At 51.3% G+C, this 27386-nt stretch overlaps 1 protein-coding gene across 1 annotated transcript; it reads left to right on the top strand.

The window, feature by feature from the left end:
* The first annotated feature begins 1331 nt into the window (after nucleotides 1–1331).
* Nucleotides 1332–23686, top strand: MATN1 (matrilin 1). Its single transcript, XM_088178143.1, is given in 8 exon segments — nucleotides 1332–1437; nucleotides 5846–6192; nucleotides 11144–11366; nucleotides 15655–15780; nucleotides 16041–16454; nucleotides 19062–19214; nucleotides 20935–21015; nucleotides 22524–23686. Coding segments are annotated over 8 exon segments (1500 nt in total). The 3' UTR covers nucleotides 22574–23686.
* Nucleotides 23687–27386: the final 3700 nt, after the last annotated feature.

Below are 27386 nucleotides of genomic sequence, written 5' to 3'. Positions count from 1 at the left end.
TAAATCTCTCTTCCCCCGCTACCAAACCTCCCTGCTGCTCCTCCACAAAGGAGACATCGATGTCGCCTCATTTGCAGCACCCTCAGCCTTGGTGGCTGATGGAGACTCTTGGGTTTTCTGCCAGGAGCTGCATCTCCCTCGTGTGTACGGAGCTGAACGCTGCACCGCCACCTCAGTCCCACCCCGCGGCTGTCTGTCTGTCTGTCTGACTGTCTGTCTGTCCCCAGCCTCTCTGTGCACTGTGGTTCTGGAGCCGTGTCTGCCCTCCCCGCCCTGCTCACAGGGCTCAGCCGCACCGAGGAGCGCCTGGTCCCTGCAGGAAAATTCTCCTGCATCCCGGGTTTCCAGCCGTGCTCCCAAGCCCTCCCCTGCCTTCCTGCGCCTGTGTCTGTGGCCACTCTGAGCAAAATCCCTGATCCCACAGGGATCTCCAGCGCTGCCCTTGGCACAGTGGGGACTGACAGGGAGCCGTGTGACACTGGCGCTGTCCCCTCCTGGGCTCTGCCAGGACAAGGACACGAGCCTGGCACCCCCAGCCCCTTTTATTTCCTGCGCCTCTTTGCGCTGCTGCTCCGAGCAAAATCCCTGATCCCACAGGGATCTCCAGCGCTGCTGGCACAGCGGGGTCGGACAGGGATCCGTGTGACCCTGGCTCTGTCCCTTCCCTGGGTCTCCCAGCCCCCCTTTTTTTTTTTTTTCCTGTGCCTCCCTGCGCTGCTGGTCCCAGCAAAATCCCTGATCGCACAGGGATCTCCAGCCATGCTCTTGGCACAGTGGGGACTGACAGGGACCCGTGTGACCCTGGCTCTGTCCCCTCCCCGGCCCCTCGGCTCGCCCCAGCTCTGCGGGCAGCAGCCGCTGGCCCGGCCCCAGCCCCAGCCCCGCTCCCCAGGGCTGCTCTCACTGGTGCCACTGTTCCAGCCCCCATTCCCCACCTTCCCTTCTCAGCTGCCCGTGCCCTCCGCAGCAATGGGGCCATTGTGGGGGCTGGGGGCCCCGGGGGCAGGGCAGGGCTGGGCATCGCCCCCTCCCCACCCTGCAGCAGCATCTCCTCCTGCTCCTTCTTCCTGCCCCTCTCCCCTCGCTGCCCCCCCGGCCCCGGCGTGTCAGGGGCTGGCTCGGAGCCTCCGCACAAGGGCAGGTTAATACTCGGGGCCAGAGCTCTGCCCAGCACTCGCGGCGCGGCTCCGGCCCCGGCACAGCCATGGCCAGGACCGGGGGTACCATGGCCAGGACCGGGGGTGCCATGGCCGGGACCGGGGGTACCATGGCCAGGACCGGGGGTACCATGGCCAGGACCGGGGGGTGCCATGGCCAGGACCGGGGGTACCATGGCCGGGACCGGCTGTGTCCTGCTGCTCTCGCTGCTGCTGCTCCTGCAGAGCCCGGGCGCCTGCGGGGCCCCCCCCGCAGCCCCGCGGTGAGTGGGGAGCCGGGGCTGGGGGGCTGGGGGGGCTGGGGGGGCTGGGGGGGCCGGGGTCCCTCTGCTGCCGCTGGGGTCGGGGAAGGAGGAGGGAATGGCCCGGCAATGAAGGAGCTGTGCTCGGTGTGCCCCAGGGCAGCAGGACCTGGCGCTGGGGTGGCTCCTGTGGGGACAGCACAGGTGGCCGCGGGTGATTCTTGGGGCTGGAGGAGGCCCAGGTGGGACAAAGGCTCTGCCTTCCCTGCCCTGTCCAGCTCCACAGGGGCTGCCCGAGCTGGGAACTGGAGCAGGAATTGGCCGGACAGCCCCGGGTCACCTCCCGAGCTGGGTCGGGTTGCTTGGAACGGGACTTTCCTTGGGTTTTCTTCATCTATTCCTGAGCAAAATCCTGCTCTGCTTGGCTTCCCAGGTGGGCAGTAGGGAAGCCAGGAGCAGGTGAACAGTCTGCTCTGCACCTCACGTGGGCTCTGAACCCCAGCCGGGAATGAGAGCCAGCAAGGGATGGACACCCAGGACAGGGATGGACACTCAGGACAGGGATGGACACCCAGGACAGGGATAGAAACTCGGGAAAGGGATGGACACCCAGGACAGGGATGGACACCCAGGGAAGGGATGGACACCCAGGACAGGGATGGACACCCAGGACAGGGATGGACACCCAGAGCAGGGATGGACACTCAAGGCAGGGATGGACACTCAGGACAGGGATGGACACCCAGGACAGGGATAGAAACTCGGGCCAGGGATGGACACTCAGGGAAGGGATGGACACCCAGAACAGGGATGGACACTCAGGGAAGGGAGGGTCTGGTCCTCAAGAGCATCTCAGCCTGGAGAAATCACTTCAGCAGAGGCAAACTCGGCTCTAAGGCCAAACTTGTGGGGAAAATTTTTGGATGGTCTGATGATGAAGCCTTGCATGCAGCCATGGGGAGCCTGGGCTGTCCAGGTGTGACAGTGACTGCAGAGGTACCCGGGGCTGTCCGGGTGTGACAATGAGTGCAGAGGTACCTGGGGCTGTCCAGGTGTGACAATGAGTGCAGAGGTACCTGGGGCTGTCCAGGTGTGACAATGAGTGAAGAGGTACCGGGGCTGTCCAGGTGTGACAGTGACTGCAGAGGTACCGGGGCTGTGCAGGTGCCCTGAGAAGGATTTTCTGCTAAGTCAGAGCATTAATTCAGCCATTCCTGAATAATTCCTACTTGTGGATATTTGTAAATATAGAGGAAGATTTTATTTCTGGTTTAATTCCAGTTTTAACTAAACTATGCTGAGTCAAGGTGTCAATCAGAGCAAGTGACTGTCACCTCCTCGAGAGGAGAGGGCCTGTCCTGCAGACCCTTACTGTGGCTGAAATCCCAAAAAATCTGCCACCTGATATCCCTTCTTTACTCTTCCCTTCTCTGAAATAAACTCCAGTCTCATAAAAAGAGGTTAAAAATGTTATTTAGGGCCAAATCACAGAGCAGAAATAAATAAAATAAATAGACTTCAAAATTTCTATTGGCTCCAGCTGTTCTTAGGGAAATAAAATAACTTTTCCTGCTTGGTTTGTCACTGAATCCAGGGATGATTCATCAGCACAAAGGGGAATTTGTGTTTTATTTCTGGAGGAATTAATTGCAAGGCTTTGAGCCTTTCCCTTCATTTCTCACCTGTAAACTGGGCACAAGCAACCCCTGGAAAAGGGATTTCCAGTGCTGCAGACGGATCTCCCAGGGAGTTTTCCTTCCTCTGCAATGAATTATGGGGGGAAAATGAAATTCATCCATGTGGGAAAAGGTTCGATTGGATTTTAGTGGGAATTAGAGCTCCTGACAAAGTGACCACTGCCTGCTTTGGTCCCACCTTCCCAGACCTTTCTGGAGCAGACTCAGCCTCGATGCCCCTCAGGAAACAAACCTGATTATTTCCTTTACGCATCCATCACAGGGTATTTATTTTTATCTGCCTCAAAGACTGGAAGTCCCATTAGATCTCACACTGAGGACCAGCTGTAATATTTATGTCATCATTTGGAGCAGATTTGTTGGCCCAAAAGCTCCCATTAAAAAATCTGTCCACAGAAATCTCCTTTATGACAGGAGCTCCCTGGGCCCTGCAGAAATCAAATATTAACAGAGCACTTGGTGCCTGACAACAACAGGCTAAATGAGAGGAAAAAAATGAAAAAGAACAGGATGCCATAGATCTGCTGGGGGAAATGGGGCCATTCATTTAGGAAATCATAAAAAACACCAGGTCTTTTTTTAAGTCTTGCCACAGCTGAAAATGAAGATGGAAAATGGTGTGAAAGCGAGAAATTAAAATTATAGTAACAGTTATAACAATCATTCTGTTTGTTGTATTGCTGATGCCTCCTGTTTATAGCCTCTCCTTTTCACTGTAGGTATTCATGGGGCTGTAGATTTAATTATCAATTATTAATTATCAACGATGAGTTCCAGAGTTCTCTGTTGTTTGCCCCTCACAGACATGAGCCAGCTCTGTGCTGTGTTCCTGGGGTTTGTTATTGGTGCAATCACTGGGGAACAGGGCTCTGGCTCCTGTTGTGCTGGGGGCTTAACCTGGGAATGTTGTTCCCAATCCCAGCTGATTGCTGAGTGCTGTGCATGGTTCTGGTCCCATTCCCATTAACTGAAATCCCTGGGGATTGGTTATCCAGGTGTGAGGGGCAGCAATCCCTTTCCAGCCTTTTTTGGATGCAGAAACGCAGCTCAGGTTTCAGTCCACAGCTTTATCCTTCCTTCCTTCCTTCCTTCCTTCCTTCCTTCCTTCCTTCCTTCCTTCCTTCCTTCCTTCCTTCCTTCCTTCCTTCCTTCCTTCCTTCCTTCCTTCCTTCCTTCCTTCCTTCCTTCCTTCCTTCCTTCCTTCCTTCCTTCCTTCCATCCTTCCTTCCATCCTTCCTTCCATCCTTCCTTCCTGGAATCCTTCCTTCCTGGAATCCTTCCTTCCTGGAATCCTTCCTTCCTTCCTTCCTGGAATCCTTCCTTCCTTCCTTCCTGGAATCCTTCCTTCCTTGGAATCCTTCCTTCCTGGAATCCTTCCTTCCTTCCTTCCTGGAATCCTTCCTTCCTTCCTTCCTGGAATCCTTCCTTCCTTCCTTCCTGGAATCCTTCCTTCCTTCCTTCCTGGAATCCTTCCTTCCTGGAATCCTTCCTTCCTTCCTTCCTGGAATCCTTCCTTCCTTCCTTCCTGGAATCCTTCCTTCCTTCCTTCCTGGAATCCTTCCTTCCTGGAATCCTTCCTTCCTTCCTGGAATCCTTCCTTCCTGGAATCCTTCCTTCCTTCCTGGAATCCTTCCTTCCTTCCTTCCTTCCTTCCTGGAATCCTTCCTTCCTGGAATCCTTCCTTCCTTCCTTCCTGGAATCCTTCCTTCCTTCCTTCCTGGAATCCTTCCTTCCTTCCTTCCTGGAATCCTTCCTTCCTGGAATCCTTCCTTCCTGGAATCCTTCCTTCCTTCCTTCCTTCCTTCCTTCCTTCCTTCCTTCCTTCCTTCCTTCCTTCCTTCCTTCCTTCCTTCCTTCCTTCCTTCCTTCCTTCCTTCCTTCCTTCCTTCCTTCCTTCCTTCCTTCCTTCCTTCCTGGAATCCTTCCTTCCTTCCTGGAATCCTTCCTTCCTTCCTTCCTGGAATCCTTCCTTCCTTCCTTTCCTTCCTGGAATCCTTCCTTCCTGGAATCCTTCCTGGAATCCTTCCTTCCTGGAATCCTTCCTGGAATCCTTCCTTCCTGGAATCCTTCCTGGAATCCTTCCTTCCTTCCTTCCTTCCTTCCTTCCTTCCTTCCTTCCTTCCTTCCTTCCTTCCTTCCTTCCTTCCTTCCTTCCTTCCTTCCTTCCTTCCTTCCTTCCTTCCTTCCTTCCTTCCTGGAATCCTTCCTGGAATCCTTCCTGGAATCCTTCCTGGAATCCTTCCTGGAATCCTTCCTTTCCTTCCTGGAATCCTTCCTTCCTGGAATCCTTCCTTCCTTCCTGGAATCCTTCCTTCCTTCCTGGAATCCTTCCTTCCTGGAATCCTTCCTGCCTTCCTGCCTTCCCAGAATCCTTCCTGAAATCCTTCCTTCCTTGCTGGAATCCTCCCTCCCTCCCTCTCTCTCTCTCCATGCTGTCATTCCACACATTTATCCCTCCCTCCTTGTCTCCATGCTGCTGTAGGGGGATGAGGTTTCCTGCAGCCCTCAGAGACAGCCCAAGGTGACAAGGGACTCCCAGCCCATCACGAGTCCATGCCACCCCCAGGAACTCTGCTTTCCTACAGGCGCTTCCCTAGAAAAGCCAAAAGAACATTGAAGGTGCTCAGTTAAAGGACGGAAACCCTCAGCTCCTCTCCGCTCAGCGCCGCTTTCCCAGCGCCGTGCTGTCCCTCCCGGGACCCTTTTCCCTTCTTTCCTTTTGATTCCCCTCTGTCCCTGCCGTCCCCAGGCACCCTGTGCAGGACCAAGCCCACGGACCTGGTGTTCATCATCGACAGCTCGCGCAGCGTGCGGCCGCACGAGTTCGAGAAGATCAAGGTGTTCGTGTCGCGCGTGATCGAGGCGCTGGACGTGGGCCCCAACGCCACCCGCGTGGGCCTCATCAACTACGCCAGCGCCGTGCGCAGCGAGCTGGGCCTGCAGAGCCCCCAGAGCAAGGCGGCCCTGCTGCAGGCCGTGCGCAGGATCCAGCCCCTCTCCACGGGCACCATGACCGGCCTGGCCATCCAGTTCGCCATCAGCCGCGCCTTCAGCGCCGCCGAGGGCGGCAGGGCCGGCGCGCCCAACTTCAGAAAGGTAAGGAGGCAAGGAAAGGTCTGGTTCCTTCAGCCCTGTGCTTGGGTCTCAGCTGGGAAAAGCAGAAAGGTGATTTTCTCTGGGCTTTGATTGTGTGTGGGCACATGGGGGTTCATTGTCACAGGTGGGCAATCTCTGCGAGGTGAAAACTGGAGGTTTGAAAACCGCCAGGAAGTTCACACCTCTCAATTCTTGGAAGCCTCTGGGAGGTGCAAACCTCTCAATTCTTCTTGGAAACCTCCAAGAGGTGCAAACCTCTCAATTCTTCTTGGAAACCTCCAAGAGGTGCAAACCCCTCAATTCTTGGAAGCCTCTGAGAGGTTCGGTTCCTTCAGCCCCATGCTTGGGACTCAGTGTGGAGTGGTTGGGAAAAGCAGAAAGGTGATTTTTTTCTGGGCTTTGATTGTGTGTGGGCATGTGGGGGTTCATTGTCAAAGGTAGGAAATCTCTGTGTGGTGAAAACTGGAGGTTTGAAAACCTCCAGGAAGTTCACACCTCTCAGTTCTTCTTGGAAACCTCTGGGAAGTGCAAACCCCTCAATTCTTGAAGGTCTCTGAGAGGTTCAAACCTCTCAATTCTTCTTGGAAACCTCCAAGAGGTTCAAACCTCTCAATTCTTCTTGAAAACCTTTGGGAAGTTCAAACCTCTCCATTCTTGAAGATCTGCAGGAGGTTCAAACATCTCAACTCTTCTTAGAAACATCTGGGCAGTTCAAACCTCTCAGTTATTCTTGGAAACCTCTGAGAGGTTGAAACCTCTCAATTCTCGAAGATCTCTGGGAGGTTTGAACCTCTCAATTCTTCCTGAAAATCTCTGGGAGGTTCAAACCCCTCAATTCTTGGAATCCTCTGGGAAGTTCACACCTCTCAACTCTTTTTGGAAACCTCTGGGAGGTTCAAACCTCTCAATTCTTGAAAACCTTTGGGAAGTTCAAACCTCACAATTCTTGGAAACCTCCAAGAGCTTCAAACCTCTCAATTCTTCTTGAAAACCTTTGGGAACTTCAAACCTCTCAATTCTTCTTGGAATCCACTCAGAGATTCAAACCTCTCAGCTCTCCTTGGGAACTTCTGGGAGGTTCAAACCTCTCAATTCTTCTTGAAAAGAAGCTTATCTTTGGGACTTAGTGAAAGAAAATACAAAACTCATTATAACATATTCAGTCTTAGTCTTGATTTTTGTTCTAAATGCAGCCTGACAATTACACCCAGCCACTCGTGTAGATTGGAGAGACATTTCCACTGAGCTGTCCATGAAGATGCTGGATCCTCATCTCCAGAATTTCTTCCACACCATTCCATATCCCCCTGTCCTCTCTTCCTGCTGCCAGACAGCTCCCCCAAGCCTTGCTGTTCCCTGTCACCTCTGGTCCTGGATTTCCAGTGTCTCCCTGAAACCTCCTTCCCTGGACAGGTGGAAAAACTGAGAGCAGAGGGCTTTGGAATGATTTACCTGAGGTATTAAAAAAGAAGGGGGAGAAAGGAAATCACTCCCTGCTTTTCTCTCTTCCCTTACACTCTGGAGCTGATCCAAAAGGCAGAACCACAGAAAGGGGCTGGGAGGGGTCTCTGGAGCTCCCTGTGCTCCAGGGGGGCAGCCCAGGACCATCCCAGTTGCTTTTCAGCATCTCCAAGGTGGAAAACTCCACAACCCTTTGTGTTCTTGGTTCCCTGGTTGTTTTTTTTGCTTTTTTTCCTCTGCCTTTAGGTCCAGCCAGCTTTTCCCTCCTGCTCAGGGTGACCCCATCCCCTGCCTGGGAGGAGGAACAGGTCACGCAGGGATTTAGGGAGGTGAAGCTTCCAGAAGCACTGGACACGGTCCTTGCTCCTTCCCACAGCAGAAATCCAACAAATCCTCGCACAAATCTGGCTGTCAACATCCCAAAACATCACACGGTGCTTTGCTCTTGCTTTGTGCAGCAAATGTCACCCCCGGCCAGGGAAAAGCACAATTTGTTTCTGTAGGAGCTCCGAGAAAAACCTGCTCCCACCTTCCTCAAAACCCGCGGGGAGCCCAATTACTTTCACCTTATTTTTTAGAGAAGAACAACAAATAAATTGGCAAATTGCTGAGCAAATCCAGGGCTTTGTGCAGCTTCCTGCCCGATTGTCCTTGGAGTGCGGCTGGAACATCACGTTCCCATCCCATAATGAGCCAACGCTCCCTCATTAGCTGCAGGACCACTGGGAAATGCTGCCCGGGGCTGGGAATACCTGGGAATGCTCAGGAATGCTCGGGTGTCTGAGATTACCAGGAATAAATCACGTGGGATTTCTGTCTGACAGAAGGATGAGGGATCTGGAATTCAGGAATTCACAGGGAAAGCTGCTGGTTAAAATAAGCACAAGGTTTGACCTTGAAAAGCAAAATTTCTGAGTTTTCCCAGGGCAAAACTGAGGATCAGGGCAAAACTGTTGCAGAAGCTTCACCTTTTCACAATTCCCCTCACGTGGCTGAGCAGTTCCAGCCTCTCCAGGATCCAGAGGCTGCTCCTTCCCTCCAAGCCTTTCCCAAACCAGGCACACACCAGGACTCAGCTTTTTCCATGACAGGGAATTACAGAGATCCTCAGACTGCAAATAATTTGGAGGTAGGTTTGAAAATAATGATGAAAAAAAAGGACATTTTTTCACATTGACTCAAGATGATAGATTCCCATCTCTGGTGGGAATCCTAGGAAAAAACCAGGATTTCGTGATGACTGGGCTAACCACATGTGATATGAAGAGGTATTTTTTACACTCGTTCTGTCAGGCTGTCACAGACAGCTCCCCTGGCTTCCTCTCACTGTTACATTCATTTTCCCCATGGGTTCTCTGATGAATTCCCAATCCCGACTCTGTATCCAGAGGTTTTGTTTTCTCCAACAGTAGGGCAGGAAGCAACAGGAATTTGGAGTCCTTTAGGGCAGATTTCCTCACAGAGGCATTATGAGGATCTTTCCCATCACATCCAGCTGTCCATGCTGCACCCTGTCTGGGGCTTATCTAGGCTTAGGCTTACCTGGGCTGGGGTTTATCTGGGCTCGGGCTTAGCTGAAGATGGAGAGGATCTGATAAAACCTGGAGAATTTGGTGATTTAGGAAGAGAATTGCAGGAGGACACGTGGCTGCTGACAGGACCTGCTGGAAGGGATTGGTCCCTGATTTGAGAACATCTTCATTCTCTGATTTGATAATGCCTCTGATCCCTGATTTGATAACTCCTCTCGTTCTCTGAAAACTCCTCTCGTTCTCTGATAACTCTGACCCCTGATAACTCCTCTGTTCCCTGATAACTCCTGTGACCCCTGATAACTCCTCTGACCCCTGATAACTCCTGTGACCCCTGATAACTCCTGTGATCCCTGATAACTCTGACCCCTGATAACTCCTGTGATCCCTGATAACTCCTGTGATCCCTGATAACTCCTCTGACCCCTGATAACTCCTGTGATCCCTGATAACTCCTGTGATCCCTGATAACTCCTGTTATCCCTACCAGCCCCGCTTTCAGGGGCTCTCCTCGGCAGCCCCGGGCAGCGCTGCTGGCCCGCCTGGAGCTCAGGCTGAGCCGAGGGCTCTCTCTCCTGGCAAAAGGCTCCACTGCAAGGATGGATCCGCTCCTGCCCCAGGAACACCCCGGAGCTCCTCTGGCACATCCATTCCCCCACACCACACACCCACACCTGCCACAGGTGATGCTTTGCCTTTTTTTGCCACGCTAGAAGACAAAGGCTTGAATTTGTTTATTTTTCCCCCTTGGAAAGGACCAGTTATTATGATGCTCCTGGGAATTTTTAATTGTGCAGCTCTTAGGAAGTGCAGATAAACAGCTGAAATGAGATTGTAAAGCCCCACATTTTTCCTGTTTCTCCCGTTTTTTACAGGGGGGAAGCTCTTTCCCCATTCTGGATTCCAGCCCAAGCCATTCCCTTGGAGTCAACAGTGGTGTCACAATAAATCAGTTGTGAGGAAAAGTGTCAGGGGCAGAAGAAATGACAAAGAGCAAGAATTCAGGTCTTGTGACAAAGTCTCTTTCAGAAGAAAAATAAAGAGGAAAAGGGACAAACCAGGAGCAGGACTCTGGGAGGCTTTTAACTGGTTCAGGGCTTCATTTAATCCAAGCTGAAATCCAGGTCCCACTTAAACCAGCTGCCACTTTAATGCTGGGGTTAGCAGGGGTGGGGTTTAATCCCTGCTGTTTGTTTTGGAACAGAGGATCACAAATCCTGGCTGGCCCTGACACACAGTGGGACCTCGGGCCTCTCCTCTCTCCCCATGGAGATGGTTTCAGTTCCATCCTTCAGCTCTTCCACCTATAAATGGGATGAAACCTTCTCACATTTCCATGACATTTCCTGAGATTCTGTGAAGTCCCACACTCAGCTGGGCTTGTCCAGAGTGTCCCTGAAGATCTTTAGTCTGGCTTGAGTTTGAGTTTGACTATGAACATAAATTTTAATTAATTTCCCTAGGGGGGGATACACCAGTTGTCCCTTGGTGAAACTATTCCATCCCTGACAGTTGTCCCATGGTGAAACCATCAATCCCTGGCTGCTGTCCTTTGGTGAATCCATCAATCTCTGCAGTTGTCCCTTGGTGAAACCATCAATCCCTGACTGCTGTCCCTTGGTTATTCCATCAATCCCTGACTGCTGTCCCTTGGTTATTCCATCAATCCCTGGCTGCTGTCCTTTGGTGAATCCATCAATCTCTGCAGTTGTCCCTTGGTGAATCCATTCTGTCCTTGGCAGTTTAACTTTTCCAGCTCAGAAAGAAACTAACTCCACCCCCCCCCCCCCCAAAAAAAAAGAAAGAGATTTGTGTGCTCTCCAAAGAATGGGAAGAGCTGGTGGGATTCCCTTTTCCCTTTAGAATTGCACACCCTTCCCTCCTGCCTCCTGTTCCACACACATGACAGGAATATGCAGGAGGCTCTCGGTGCCCACCCCGCCCGTCCCTCCCTGCAGGTGGCCATCGTGGTGACCGACGGGCGGCCCCAGGACGGGGTCCAGGACGTGTCAGCCCGGGCCAGGGCCGCGGGCATCGAGATCTTTGCCATCGGCGTGGGCAGGGTGGACATGGGCACGCTGAGGCAGATGGCCAGCGAGCCCCTGGACGAGCACGTGGACTACGTGGAGAGCTACAGCGCCATCGAGAAGCTGACCCACAAGTTCCAGGAGGCTTTCTGTGGTGAGTCCTGGCGTGCCAGCCAGCAGGGAACTGGGAATGGTTTGGGTGGGAGGGCCTTAAAGCTTTGCAGAGAATCCTGGAATGCTTTGTGTGGGAAGGGATTGGAAAGCTCATCCCATCCCCTGCCATGGGGAGGGACATTTCCAGCCTGGCCTTGGGCACTGCCAGGGATCCAGGGGCAGCCACAGCTGCTCTGGCAATTCCATGGCAGCCCCTGCCCACCCTGCCAGGGAACAATTCCTTCCCCAGATCCCATCCAGCCCTGCCCTCTGGCAGTGGAAGCCATTCCCTGTGTGCTGTCCCTCTAGATCCTTTTCCAAAATCCCCCTCCAGCCTTTGCCATGGAAGTTGTGCCTGTGACCACCCTTCACCCTCTGCCTCCTTGCTCCAAGCCCTGCAGGACCAGAGCCCTGTGGGAGCCAGGGGCTCTTTGAAGTTGCCTTTCCAGAACTGCAGGGTTTTGTTCAGGGGATTTCAGGTTTTGGTTAAAGAAATCTCCAGGTTTCACCAGCACTGGGGAGTTTGTAAGCACAATCCACACACTCCTAGAGGCACTGGAAAACAAGATTTTGGCACAGCTGAAATCCCGCCCCTTTTGGGGCAGTTGGGAGAGTTTATTTTGTTACTCCCCTCGCCAGCATTGCCTCTTGAATTCCCAGTTCAACAGGGATGGTCCCAGTTTGTCAGAGGCTGAGCTGCCTTTGCCTGATGCTGCTTTTGGGGTTGGAAGCCTCGTGGGGCAGGAATCTCTCCTGGCTGGAGCAAGATCTAATTCCTGTCTACACAGCACATCAAAGGAGCCCAGGCATCCTAAAAACACCATCCTACAAAAACAGTGCCCTACAAACAGTGCCCTACAAACACCATCCTACAGACACCATCCTGTAAAAAGAGAATCTACAAACAACATCCTATAAAAACAGAATCCTATAAACAGCATCCTATAAAACCACCATTCTCCAAACCCCACCCTACAAACCCCATCCTCCAAATGCAGCTCTGTTCCTACAGGAGCTGCTGAAGGACTGGGAATGTTTTCTTGCTTCCCAATGTTCCCCAAGGCAGCAGGGCTGGGCCATAAATCCCCATTTTCTGTCAGCAGGAGAGGCCCAGGGGCTTCTCCTGCCATTCCCTGGAAGCGAAACTGAGTGGCAGCACTTCTGTAAAGTGTGATCACCTGGAATTCCAAACACACACAGCTGGGCCTGGAGATCTCACAGCTTCTGAGAGGTGCAAAATCTCCTGGTTCAGCTTCCAGGCCGAAAGTGATGAAGGGGAGCAGCTTTTTGTCACAGAAAATTGGCTTCTTTGTGGAAAGGAGTAAATTTTGGATACAGAGTGAACCATGGATTATCCTCAGGTGGTAACACAGAGTGAGTCAGGTATGATCAGGTGTCACTGCAACAGGAGCTCTTGGAAGAGGGGAACAAACCTCAGACAAAAGGAGGGAGAGAGACAGAATGTGAGGAGGTGGAATCCAAGCTGTGAATATTTGTGGGAGTTTGTGTTGGCTGCCCTGGGATCAGGAGGCAGCAGTGGTGCAGAGGCCTCATTGTGTGGGGAAAAATCCTTTCTGTGCCTCCCTTTGCAGATGGCAAAGCTCCTGCCATGGAAAAGCCCTGGGAGATGAGGGAAGCACTCAGGATTATTGCAGGGAGCAGATGGGAGAATGTCCAAGTCCCTGTTACTGTGCTCTGCACATGCAGCTGCCCCAAACCACCCCAGAGATGAACCCAAACCCCCCTGCTCGGGCACAGCACAGGATTTGTGGGACTGACAGCAGGGAAAATGTCCAAGTGCTTCTCACAGTGCTCACCAAACTCCTGGGGAAACAGGAAACCCTTGGTGTTCCAGCCAGTGGTGAGATGAACTGAGCTACAGGCAGCTCCAGGGGCAGTAAAATTCCCAACGATCTGGGCTGGAACAACCTGCCAGTGCTGGCACAGCCACGGGAAGTGGAAAGGCTAAAAACCTACAAAATATGGGTAGAGCAGAACAGAAATGGCTCGAAATAACAAACCTTAACTCAGAAAGACTCTGCTCCACCTCCCATCAGTTCGATCCAACCCTGTGCCTGGATTTCTCTGCGTTTTCCCTGGCATTTGATGCAGTGGCTGGAGTTGCACTGACTTTGCCCTACAGCCCCAGAGTGGGTCCCACCCCGGGAGCAGATGACCTGAGATTTGGCTGGAGCAATTTCTCTAGGGCCGTTTTGCTGTCAGGTTGTGGTCTGAGGAGGCAAGGAGGAGGGGGAGGTCTTTTGCATAGGATAAAGAGGATTTATTACTCTGGGGAATTCGGGGGCAAAAGACAAAAATGCGGGTGTGCAGCAGCTGAAATATGGGGGAGGTTCAAGGGGTGGGTACAAATCATCAGCAAATTGGAGAAATTCTGGGGAGGGGTAAAGGGTAGGGTTCACAAAACCATCGTCCAATGAGGGAGGTAGGGGGGAAATTGGGTCACATGGACTAATGAGACCTCCAGTTTTTAGGATATTTCCAAAAGGGAATTCCAAGCAGAGGGATGGCACAAAATAGGATTGACAGGTAATTCAGGATAGATTGACAAGGTGGGTGGGAAGGTATGATTTGGACCAAACCATTAACGTGGGCAGAACAAACCATTAATCACAAACACACCACAACAGGCATTTGTATGTGAATTTGCCTCCCCGGCCCTGTTTGCTCTTGAGTTTTGTGCCATCCTCGCTGCCGTGGCTGTGACAGCACTGTCACCCCCCAGTGCTGCTGGCTCTGCTCAGCTGCTGTTTGCTCAGAGCCACAGCAGGGACAGGATGGGCAGCAGGAATATTTGGAGAGCACAGATCTGAGAGCTGCACATGCAGGGAGAGCTCTGAGGTGAATTCTAAGTGTGTTCACACACAAATCCTGTCCAGGAAGGGCAGCTGAGCTCCCTGCTCAGAATTCTACTGCAGAGCTGCAAAAATTGGGTACTGGGCTGTGGTTCCTGTGCTGCAAAGAGAAAGGACAGCAACACACACGGAGCTCTTTGGGGAAAAAAGGCCAATTTATTGTACAGACAGCCCGGATTTAAAGTGTGTTAGTGCAGCCAGGACAGGACAGGAGCTCATGGGACAATTGGGAAAAACATCCTTGGGACAGCACCTCAGGATGTGTCCCACGGGAAAGACACCAGGGGTTAATGTTGGTGATGAATTCCACTCTGTTTGTCACCATGTTGTCACCCTGGGAGACTCCTCCCTAACTGAAGCTGCAGTCAGCTTGTCAGCCTGGGAATGGAGCTGAGAGTCAGGAGAAATCCAGGCCTGGAAAGAATTCCCAGGCTGTAATTCCCTAGCTCTCTAAATGTGTGTGTCCACAGTGGGCAGCCCAGAGGGCAGCTGGGACCCAAACCTCACCCAGGAGCTTTGCATTTGCCCCACACCCAGCTGGGTTTGCCCAGGAGGGGAGGATTTCCAGTCCTGGCCGTGCTAGGAGCAGGGACACTTGTGGAAATTGCTTCCTTATGCTTATGCCTCAGCCACTGTCCAGGATCAATGAACTGTGTTCCACATGAAGTAAATGGGCCAGGAGACCAGCTCCCTTTGAAAGGCCTTTATTAAGGAATCAGCTCTTCATTGTGGGTGGGGCACTCGTGGGGTGCACACACCACCTGCTCCCAGATGACGGCACAGAAGAGGAGGTTCTGTACAGCTTTGTCCACGAAGGGTAGAGCTGGGGCTTCCATCCTCACAGGAGTCCCCTAGGAAGGCATTTTTGGCTCACTGTCTAGGGTCCCATTTCCAGTCAGGCGCTGTTCTTGTCAGGGTGAGGATCCTGGGTGTCATGTGAGCACAGTTCCAGGAGACAGTTCCCGATACAGATAAACCATCTTGGCTCGTTGAAACTTCAGCTGGCTCGTTTTATAGGGGATTTATTTACCCGAATGGTCCCCATAATTCCTCAGTTCTGCACTTTGCATGTAAGTCCCATGATGTCACCTCCCCTGGTGCCATGCTGGGAACAGCAGCAGCAATACCCGATGAACAAAAAAGGGGAGGGGGGGGTACACAATGAAGGGATAGGGAAACCAACATCACAACTGAACTGGGGCACTTCACAGCACTAACAATTAACAGCATTAACTCAATTAACAATTTATCAATTAACAAACAGTAACTTTTGGTGGAACTGGGCCAACTTGTAAATTTATTTACAACACCACAGATTTAATTATGGGGCCGATATGGGGCTGTGCAGGGCTGGCTGTGGGTGGGGAAGGCCTCGGGCTGGCCCCTGCTTGAAGCCACCCCCTGCTGTCCTTGCAGTGGTGTCCGACCTGTGTGCCACGGGGGACCACGACTGCGAGCAGCTGTGTGTCAGCACCCCGGGGGCCTACAGGTGTGCCTGCAGGGACGGCTTCAGCCTCAACAGCGACGGCAAGACCTGCACTGGTGCGTGGGGGCTCCCTGGGCCAGCGATGGGGGACGGTGGGGACAGCCCTGGGGTGTTCTGCTCAGAGAAGGCCGAAAGGGAAACCCTGCTCTTAGAAGCCACAACCACTGTCAAAACATCGCTGTGGTCTCTTGCTGGGTTTTCTTTGATTAACCCCATTTCCTCAGCAATAAATGGCGTTAGGGTTCTATTTTCCTACCTCATTTATTGAGGTCTTTGCTGCTGTTTATTTCTGCCCTCTTCTCATGTTTTCCCTCAGCTTGCAATGGTGGCTTGGGGTCTGCTCTGGATCTCGTGTTCCTCATTGACGGCTCCAAGAGTGTGAGGCCTGAGAACTTCGAGCTGGTGAAGAAATTCATCAACCAAATTGTGGATTCGCTGGAGGTGTCAGACAAACAGGCCCAGGTTGGGCTGGTGCAGTACTCCAGCTCTGTCCGGCAGGAGTTCCCCCTGGGGCAGTTCAAGAACAAGAAGGACATCAAAGCAGCAGTGAAGAAAATGTCCTACATGGAGAAGGGGACCATGACAGGCCAGGCTCTCAAGTACCTCGTTGACAGCTCCTTTTCTGCCATCAACGGAGCTCGGCCTGGGGTCCCCAAGGTGGGGATTGTCTTCACTGATGGGCGCTCACAGGATTATATCTCAGATGCTGCCAAGAAAGCCAAGGACTCAGGTAGGGCTCCTGAATTCCCAGAGGCTTCTTTCTCCCTTGGCCCAGGCAGGACTTTCTCCCTGGATGTGTCTTTTAGGATACACACAGGTTATTCTGAGTAATTCTGGGGAGATATTCCCCAACTGTCCTTGCTCACAGACAGCTTGGAGAGCCTCACTCTGGGTATCAGGTGCATCTTGGTTTGCCAAGAGTTGTTTTTTTTGTCTTGGTTTGAAAGACAGATATTTGCTAAGAAAGGCAGGAGCCTCCCTTCAAATGGCAGATGTAAAGCCCCTCCCTCCAAATTATTATAATTTTGAAATTCAGGGGCTCTCAGGCAAAGATATGGGAATAGGAATAACAGTTCTTTACTAGGAAAATGAAAATAGCAATGCAGTATTGCAGAGAACAAACCCAGAGCAGGGGCAGAGGGAGAATCCAAGGTGCCCCCGTCAGTCAGTCAGGGTTGGTGCAGTCCCATTCCATGGTGGCTGCATCCTCCTGCAGTGACAGATGTGGTTCTGCTGGAGCAGGGCTCCTGCACAAGGTGCAGTTTTCCTCCAAAGCTGCAGGGATGATGTGCAAGGCTCTGGTTTTCCTCTGGGATCCAGTGGGAAAAGGCTGCTCTGCTGTTCCAAATCTCCCCTTTGATCTGGGTAGGAAATGCTCGGCTCCTGCCCTGGCTGGAGCATCTCCCAATGGGATGATGGAATTTGATCAGCCCTGCCCTGGGACTGCATGGCCATGGACAGGAGAGATCTCCTGGAGGGAGGATGGGCTGTGGGCAAGATAAAGAACACTGCAACAGCTGGGTGAACAGCTGGGGACGGAATCCACAGCCCTGGTCACATCCTGCATTGCCACCCAAGACAGTTCCCGTCTGTGTCTCTGGAGGATTTTTTGCTGAACAGGGTGGAGTTTTACCCCCTGGAATGGGATGGACAGGGTGGAGTTTTACCCCCTGGAATGGGATGCACCCAGGTCTAATTGCTCCACAGAAATGTGGAAACTGCAGGGGGAATTTAGAATTTCGAGGCTGGAGCAACCTGGGATGGTGGAAGATGGTGTAACAAGAGTTTTAAGGTCCCTCCTAACCACCCAAACCAGTCTGGGATTTGTCTGGGGTTGGTCAGGAAACACAGCCCAGCACCAGAGGCACACGGGGACAAAGACAATGAATCCCAGGAGTTGTGGGGCCACGCATGGCTTGACTGCATCAGCCTCAAGGCCAGGAAAAGGCAAAGAAAAAGCAATAAAACAATAAACAAAGCACAGACACGGATTAAGGAGGAGCCCCAGGCACATTAATAAGAAAGTCTCCTCAGCTGCTGTTGTAGGACAAATGCTCAGTGGCCACACACTGATGTGTCTGAGCCCCATGAATATGAATGCCTCGAGAGCTGCCCCTTGCTGACCTGCTCAGCACGTTCCCAGTCTCTGCTACCCCTGTATTAAATGGATCCAGCCCCTGGGAATTCAGGAATTGCTGAATTCTTCCCTTCCTTTTAACTTCACTTTTCACCACTAGATGGGACTCAGGGCCAGCACATAACCAGAGAGGTCAGGGAGCTCGTGAAAAACCAGTGTTTACAAAGCACTCTGACATCTTACAGGGCTGTTCAGCTCTTATAAAACAAAAGGTTCTTATAAAGTGTATTTATAGAATTTATTCCTCCCTGGTGATAAAACTTTGTGCCTTGTCTCTCCCTCCTCTCTTGTCCCTGCAAGGAAATCTCTTATCTGTCCATAAGTTATTGCTGTGGGATAAACAAGTGCTTAAAATGAGACTGCAAAATTGTTCAGTGAGCTGAGCCTTGGAAAAACAACAAATATTGGATTCTTTCCAGAGAAAGAAAGGCAAAAGGGGGAGCAGGGAAACACTCCCAGTGCCTGGGCATGGACAAGTAAAGACAAATATTTCAAACCAGGGCTTAATTAATACCACCCAAAATGGGAAAATTGCATTTCAGTTCAATAGAAACAGGTTTAGTGCGTATCAATCTCTTGGCAGAGCAGGACAATCCCTGGACAAGTTCTTAACTCCCAGTGGGGGCTGCAATTTCAGACAGAGACTCAGCTGAGTTCTGCTGACCCCAGGTCTCCAATGGAGGGGGACTTTGCTACTCAGGGGCTCGTTAACAGGGGTTAATTAACAGTGGCTGAGCCTAGTTTGGAAACTCACACTGTCTCCGTATGCTACATTATCACTTCCATATCAGTGAGGTGATGTTGCCATTACCTGTCCTTCCTTACATCCCCAAAATCTTGTTCTTGTTAATATTGGCTGGGAAATTCTAGTTAAATTCTGCCTGCAAATATATTTTGGCCGCTGTTTTACCTGGCTGAAAGGAGCATCTCCAAAACTTCGATCTTGTGGCCACAGTGCCCATGGTCTGGTAAATTTTAATAAAATCTCTGCCTGTAAAATAATTTTGGCCCTGTTTGACCTGGCTGAAAGGAGTCTGGAGCAGTGGAGGTGAAGGGGAAGATTGTGACTGAGGAGCTGGAGCTGTGTGGCTCCGGGGGTGCAGGGGGTGGATGAGGATGAGGATGAGGATGAGGATGGCCGGCCTGGCAGGGGTGGCACTGTGCCAGCCCCGTGCCACTGACAGGATCCCGTTCCCACAGGATTTCGGATGTTTGCCGTGGGAGTTGGCAATGCTGTGGAGGATGAGCTGAGGGAGATCGCCTCTGAACCGGTGGCTGAGCATTATTTCTACACTGCTGACTTCAGAACCATCAGCAAGATCGGGAAGAAGCTGCAGATAAAGATCTGTGCTGGTGAGAGGGGACTGGGGATGGAGGGGTTCAGTCAAGGCTGGAGTGGAGGGGTGAAAATGCCCTTGGAGTAGCTGCAGATCCTCAGTCTGTGTTGGTGAGAGAGGACTGGGATGGAGGGGCTCAGTCAGTGTTTGAAGACTGGGCTGGAGGGGTGAAAATGCCCCTCAAGAAGCTGCAGATGAAGATCTGTGTTGGTGAGAAGGGATGGGGATGGAGGTTTATTCACAGAGCCTGAAGGCTGGAGTGGAGAGATGAAAATGCCTTCGGAGAAGCTGCAAATCTTCAAACTTTGCTGGTGAGACAGGATTGGGATGGAGGAGTTCAGTCGGTGCTTGAAGGGTGGAGTGAAGGGATGAAAATGCCCTTGGAGAAGCTGCAGATCCTCAATCTGTGTTGGTGAGAGGGGATTTGGGATGGAGGGGCTCAGTCACAGCATTTGCAGCTGGAGCAGAGGGATGAGAACACCCTTTTAGGTGGATGTTATAAAAATCTCCCTGTTCCCAGTGTGGGGAGCTGGCAGAACACACAGGAGGATCAGGACACATCAATATTTTGGGTGGTTGCCTGAAGCAAAGCAACCCCCACACCTCAGCCGTGTCCCCCTCTCCCAAATCCCCTTCCCATTCCTTTTTTCTCCACCTTTCTGCCCTTCTTCTTCTTCAGAAATGATGAATTTGTCTCCAGTTTCCTAAAGATGGGATTTCTTTTCCTCCTGGTGAAGTTGGAGAGGGATAATCTCCATGTCTGCAGAGCCAGAATTGCAAGGCAGAGACTCTTTGTCAAGTCTCCTTAAAAAATTAGGATCAATCCAAGAACAAGAGGATGGGATCTATATGAAACCCCCAACAAATTGTACTTTAAAATCATTCAAACACATTTAAGCTTCAGCCTTCAAAAAAAAAAAAAGTAAATTTCAGAAAAACTATTTGTTTGTAAAATAGCAGTTTGGGTAAATATGTTTACATTTGAGCATTAAAAATAAAAGGAAAGCAAGGAGATATTTGCAATTCTTTGATTACCAGTGCCAGTTTGTATTTCTCAACAGCTGCCTGGAAATCTTCTGTTAATCTCCAGCTTAAGGTTACTCCTGGCTGGTTTAAACCCATTGTGTTTTGGTGACAGTGATTCATTTCCTTCAAAAATTCTCTCTTTTATTTACTCCTCCTTTGCTCAGCTCAGAGTGGCCTTGTACCCCCTCCCTTTCTTTCCCAATCATCTTTTTCCTCCTGTCCCAGTCTAAGTTAATTTTCCTTGAAGAACAGATGTAAATTAGTGATATAATTTAGCAAACTGATTAACACTCATGATTTCACCTTGTCAAGGACTGGAATTACTGAACAAAGCTCAAACCAGCCTTGATGGCAGCAGTGCCTCCAATTTTTATTGGATGTTGTTGTGGAGACAGAGGTTGGTTTTATTTGGTCACACTCCAATTTTAGGGCAAACTTGAAGCATCAGGAGCAGAGCTCAGTGGGTTTCCAGGGAGCTGGAAACCCAGGAAACACTTTTCATGGCTGAAATAACAGAAAAAAAGTTACATTCTCTGTTCATCTGAGGTTAAAGTCAGAAGAGATCAATCAGATAATTAGAAATAATTATATTTTGATTTCCTTCCCATCTATGACATAGAAAATAAGAATTGTTCTGTTTTACTAGGCTCAGGGATTTTGATTAAATCAATTTTTTGTGCCACTCATCCTCTTGGTGTTGTGACCCACAGAGGAAGATCCGTGTGAGTGCAAATCCATCATGAAGTTCCAGACCAAAGTAGAAGACCTCATCAATTCCTTGCAGCAGAAACATATCCTTTGGAAGTCTGGCCAGGACTGGGTGGGCTGGGATTCCAGGGGACCATGGGAAAGGTCTGCTCCTGGGGGAAGGAGTTGGGGGAGGCTCAGGAGACACCTGGGGGGTTGGATGTGGCACTCAGAGCTCTGGGCTGGTGACAAGTGAGGTTGGTCAAAAGTTGGACTTGATGGCCCTGGAGGGATTTTCCAAGCTCTGGGATCCTGGGATTGAGGGGAGATGGAGCTGCAGGTCCTGAGGCAGCTGGAATGGGAGGCAGGAATTCCTTCAGAGCAAAGGTCCAACACTGCCTGAATGCCACCATGGGCAGGAGGGTTCTGTGCATCAGAACAGCTCAGACTGTGCAGTGGGTGCTGTGGATAATCCACACGGATACCTCCACCCATGCCATGTCCTCCCAGCTGGCCAAACTCAGTGCTGGGAGATCCATCCTGCTGCAACTGTTCCCTGGAAGCGTCTCCAGCCAGGTGAGTTGGATCCCACCAGAACCAAACCTGAGTTCTGCCATGCTGGGCCTTTCATAAAGTGGCAGAAAGAGACCAAAAAACCCCACAAAAAATTGTGAGTAGGATGAAAACTTCTCCTGAAGAAAGGAACTCATGGAGCCTCGGGGTGGCTCACAGGGGCAGGAGAGATTTCTCACCCCTGAGGATCAGGAGAGGATCTAATTTTAAAAGGAACATTCTGATTCCTTCACACATTTCTGGGTGCTGCTGTGGCATTCTCACAGTTCTGCTCCTCCTCCAGGGTCAGGCTGAGTGAAATCAGTGACTCGTGTGGTGCAGGGGTCACAGGAGGTCACAGCTCTCACCTGGTGGGTGCCTCTCCCAGGCACACCAAGAACTGGAATTAATGAGAAGAACTCCAGGAAAAGCGCTCTGCTGCTCTCCTCAGGGTCAGGAGCTCTGCCAGCCCCTGTGACACTCCCCAGTCATCATCCTGCTTTTCCTCCTCTGCATGGAGTGAGCCCGTGGCTGTGGGAGGATGTGTGAGCACACGGTGTGTGTGTGTGTGTGTGTGTGTGTGTGTTCACATTATGTGTGTGTGAGCACAGACAGCTCCTTCCTCCTGTGAGATCCATCTGCCTGAGCAGCTCTGGGAGTGCCAGAGGAGATGGGGACAGATTCCCTCTGCTCCTGCTCCCATCCTTACCTGTGCCAGCCTGGGATCAAGGAATTATGGTGTGGTTTGGGTTGGGAGGGGCCTTAAAATTCATCCCATCCCACCCCTGTGCCACGGCAGGGACCCCTCCCACTGTCCCAGGTGCTCCCAGCCCCAATGTCCAGCCTGGCCTTGGGCACTGCCAGGGATCCAGGGGCAGCCACAGCTGCTCTGGCAATTCCATGGCAGCCCCTGCCCACCCTGCCAGGGAACAATTCCTTCCCCAGATCCCATCTAAACCTCTCCTCTTTTAGTTAAAACCTTGGCCCATCACTCTGTGCCCACACAAAAAGTCTCTCTCTGAACATTCCCTGTCATTCTTCCTCCTTAACTCCTCCTCACTGGAAGCTGTGGCCAAAAGAATCGAAGCCCTGGAGAACAAGATCATCTAAAACCCCACACCAGCAGTTTTTTTACCTCCTTCCCAAAGTAACAGAACCAGAACTGCTCCACTTTTCAGGGAGGGCAGCTCAGCCCCAGGGCTCTGGGCAGCTTTTATTAAGGTCTAGGCTACCTGCATTTGTTAAAAAGGAAGAATTATTACAGTAGAGCAGACTTTGTATAAAGGGCAGAGCACGGGGTGTGACTGAGAGTTAGACCAGGCTCAAGTTTGTTGCATCCCATAGAGTGCATATATTCCAAAAAAAAAAAAAAAGACCCTTGAAAGATTTTTTTATTCAAAGCTTAATATATATACAATGTGTTAATGAGTACTTGATGATGAGTTCTGTGAATCCTCTGCTGCAGCTTTTGTTTCTATGCATGAGATAATTTAATTTAAAAGTCAGAGTGACTTTGGATCACCCTCAGCTGGGTGTGAACCCAAAGCTGAGCTCCTGGCTGTTGTCAGTGCTTAGATGAGGTTTAGTCCTGATCCTGAGCGTGCTCTGCAGGCTGGGCCAGGCTGCTCCTGGCCGGATTTCTCCTGGGCTGTGGAACAAAAACGGGAAAAGCTTTCCCAGCAGGGAATGGGGACAGTGCCTTGGGCTGAGCCTGCTCTGGGGGATGTGCAGGGACCCTCTGTGGCCCTGAGTGTCACCAGCCAGGAGATGTCCCCTGCTCTGGGTGACCCTGACAAGGTTCAGGGACCCTCTGTGCCCCAGATGTGCCCTGCTGTGTCCCCACACCCTCAGCTGGAGCTCCAGTCCATCCCCACCCCGGGAATGCAGCTGGAGCTGCCCTGGAAGCAGAGCCTGGATCCCCGCGCCCTCCCTGCTCTCCCCACACCTCGCAGCACCTCCAGGCTCACCTTGCAGAGCCTCCTGGATTCCCTGGAATGCGGGCTGGGAGCACCTCAGGCTGCCTGTCCCTGCAGCTGTACCTGGCCACGGATCCCCACGGCACCGCCGGATTTGGGGTTGTTTATGGGGTTTTATTTTTTGTATCAAAATATTTATACTTGAGACTACGTGAGAAAAGCTTTTCGGGGCGACTTGGCCTGTTCAGAAGTGTCACCAGAGCAGATGTGTTTTGGTTTTGGGGGAATATTAAAAGTTTGCTGGAAATTTGGGAAGCCAGCGTCGTCCTTTGTGTGAGTGCTGAGGAGGCTCCTGACAACACCTCCTCTCATTAGCAGGAAGGAAATCACCTCGTGTCACATCCTCTTATCTCTGTGAAGGGGAAGAAATGAGTCCAGAGAGAAAGCCAGCCCCTTCCCTCCAAACAGAGTTTCTTTTAGAATAAAAATCATTTATTTCAGTCCTGGAGACGCAGGGATGAGTCAAGCACTGAGTCAAGGACTGCAGGCAGCTCTCGATGGCTGAAGCTCACCCTCTCAGGCAAATCCTCACTATCCCTGCAGTAACCCCTCCAGCTCCTGGACTTCTTGGGATGAGTTCTTGTCTATTTTTACATAGAAATTGAGGATGTTTCATATTTATGTCTCGACAGGAGCAGATCCTGTTACAATCACTTGTGGGATTATTCCAAGTGCACTTTGAGAGCCCCTGAGCCACTCCTCTTTACAAATCAGAACAAATTCAGATGTGCAGGAACCTCCTAAACCCCTCTCCCAGGGGAGCAATCCACCCCTGCTGCCACCCAAGGAATCCTTTTCCTCATTGGAATCACTTTCCATCTCAAATATATTTGAAATGGGAGCAGAAAAACCCCTGCAGGAAAGTAGAAGTTGTTTCTGCATGTTCTGATTCTTAGGTTTGTTTTTTTTATTCTTCACTCTGTTTTTCTCTTCTTCCATTTCCCCCTCTCTTCAATCAGAATTCATCCTCATCTGATAAGGTTAATCATTGATTAATTTGCTTTTATTTCCAGCTGTAATCCCTTTGCCCATCATGGAAATGAGCTCCTGTGGGTAATTTCCTTATGTGCTTATTTATTTATTCTTTAAATGCCCTAAAAGTAAAAATTGAATGGCCTCAGGATCTGGAAGATGGATTTGATTTTAATTCCTGCCATGGCACCAGGGAAATGCCCACATTGGGAGGTTTCACTGTTGCATTCCTGCAGTTGAAGCCATTTCCCTGATTTTTCAGGAAATGGTAGAAATTCCTGGCTGGAGCTTTGCCTCCACCACTCAGCCCACTTTGAGCACAACAACTTCCATAAAACTCATTTTTGGGGAAAAGAACAGAATTTCCAGCCCTTCCTGGGGAGGCTGAGGGAGGCAGGGCCATTCCTGGGGACAGGGATTCCAATCCCAATCCATGGCATGGCTGATCCTGAGCATTGATCCAGGGCACCTCCAGGCAGGAGCTGGGGGATTGGAGCCTTCCTCACTCTGCAGTTCCTGGGGTTGTTTCAGGAGTGCAGACACAGCAGCTCTTCCCTGTGCTTGTGTAAGGAGAGCAGATCCTTATACCCGTGTTGTGTTTGGCATTTTCCCAGAGTTTCTCTGCCCATCCATCCCCTCCATCAATCAAGGAACAATCTCCAGATTTCTCTGGTTATTACTCACTAAAACCCCAATCCCAGCTAAACTCTGGATCACCCCTCACCCAGGAAAATCCCCCTCAAGGAGCCCAACCTCAGATTGGGCCATAAATAACAAAAACAAAATGAACTTTTTCCTCCCGGTGCTCCAGGGCCAAGATCCATTGTCAGGCCCAGAATTGTTTCTGTGAGGAATATTCAGGCTGTGGTGCAGATAGAGCAGACTAAACAGATCAACAAAAACAAATTAACAATCCTTCTTCCTCCCTTCTCCCTTCCCCTTAAAACAACAAAACTCGTCCCTGAAGTCAATTAGTCAGCGGGCTTCTGACGTGCTAATTAGGCTTCATTAATGGATTGCCCAGGGGCAGCAGGATGGGACTCGAATCCCTCAGCTCAGTTTATGTGGGAAACAAAGGATGCTGCACAATCCAAGACAAGCTTGATGTCCCAAAGCCCGGGAGGGGCTGGCACAGCTCTGGACCCCGCTGCACACAGGGAGCTCCTCCCTTCCCTTCGCTGCTTCATCCTTTCCGGAGATTTTCCAGAGATGTGCTCATGCCACATTCCTGGGAACATCCCAGGTTTGGATGGGGTTGGAAGCAAACTGATCTCCTGGAGGATGTCCCTGCTTGCTGGCCAGATGACCTTTAAAGGCCCTTTCCAACCCAAACCATTCCATAATTTTATGATCTTACATACACCCCACTCCTTCTTTCCACTTTTCCACCATGTCCCAAATTCCTTTAGATTTTCTGGCAAAATGAGTTATAAGTTATTGTCCCCAAAATCCTAAGTTCCCTTAGATCTCCTGGCAAAATAATTTAGAAAACGTTGTCCCACCAAAAGTCCCAAGTTCCTTTAGTCTTCAGGAAAAATAATTTATAAACTCTTGTCCTTTGGGCATGGAAATAAAAGTCCTTGGCCACTTTTCCCTTGCCTCCCATTGGTGCTGAAGCCATGGGAAGCCTGAAGCTCTTTTCCCTCTGGGGAAACAATTTCCTCCTGCAGGGCACTGAAATCATAACACAGGACCATTAATAATCAAATTAAAAGTGTTTCCAATTAAACCCAGGCCTGGGAGCTCGCTGACATCTTTCAGCAGCAATTTGTAACACTCACACCCTGTAATTGCTGCTAATGAGCGGGTAGGGAGCACACCAGGCATTATTGTGGCTTTTCTCCAGGTCCTGGAATTGGGCTGGGATCCCAATAAACGGGAGCAGTTCCCTGCCCTTGGGAGCTCCTGGAGGAATCGAGATGGTTTCCCCCTTTCCTGGCTGGGGGAAGTGAATCCCAAGAATTCAGAGCACTGGGAAGTGCTGGGAGCATCCAGATTTTTCTCCAGGCTCTGGAATCTGTCTGGAGCTGGAGGAATTTCCTCTTTTTGAGAACAGCAGTGAAGTTCCTCTCCTCCCTCCTCTGAGGTAATTCAGGAATCCGGCAGCTGAAGGTGCTGCTGGATTTCTGTTGTGTAAATTATAATTTCTCACTTTGACTCAGGGAGAAGCTTCAGCAGGGCCGAGAACACTCCCCCTGTAATTCCTGCAGGGAGGAACTTGCCGAGGATCAGAGCTCTGCCCATCGATTGGAAGTGGCTCCACATTGCAAGGGATTTATTCATGTTTTAATCATTGCTCAGGGCAGGAGCTGTGCTGGGGGGTTTGCAGTGGTTGTGGTGTTCCCCCCATCCTGAACTGCATGGATTGGGCTGGGATACCAATAAATGGGAGCAGTTCCCTGTCCCCAGGGGTTCCTGGGGGGGTCAGGTCGGTTCCCCCATCCCGGTTGGAGGAAGTGAATTCCAAGAATTCAGTTGGGAAGTGCTGGGAGCGTCCTCCAGGGTCTGGAAGGAGGAAATCTTGTCCTGGACATCAAGGGCTGTCCTGAGGTTGAAGGTGACAAGGGCATTGTCCAGCTTGGTCATTCCCACACCCCTGAGGAGCCCAATCCCTCCTGGTTCTCCATGGTGGCACCTGGCCATGACCCCTGAGGCAGCTCTTGGCACAGCCTGTGGTGGCTGGGACGTCCCTAAGGTGACAGGGATGTCCCTGGGGTCACAGCAGGGATGCCCTGAGGTGACAGGGATGTCCCTGGGCTCACAGCAGGGATGTCCCCCTCCCTGTGCCCCCCTGCACAGCCCCCTGGTGTGACCCTTTCCTGATGAAGCAGTTCCCACTCTGGAGAGAGGGAAAAGCAGGATAAAAGCTGCTCCTGCCTTTCAGGGCCAGCCGGGCTGGAAACTGGGAACCTCAGCACAGCCCCGAGGCTCAGGTGACACAGGGAGCTCCTGGCCCAGAGCTCCAGGGAATCCCA

Source organism: Sturnus vulgaris, chromosome 24 (genome assembly GCF_052056855.1).
Source record: "Sturnus vulgaris isolate bStuVul1 chromosome 24, bStuVul1.hap1, whole genome shotgun sequence".
Lineage (NCBI taxonomy): Eukaryota > Metazoa > Chordata > Aves > Passeriformes > Sturnidae > Sturnus > Sturnus vulgaris.
Note: the sequence above shows the minus strand (reverse complement) of the source record. Positions and strands in the feature narration are given on the sequence as shown.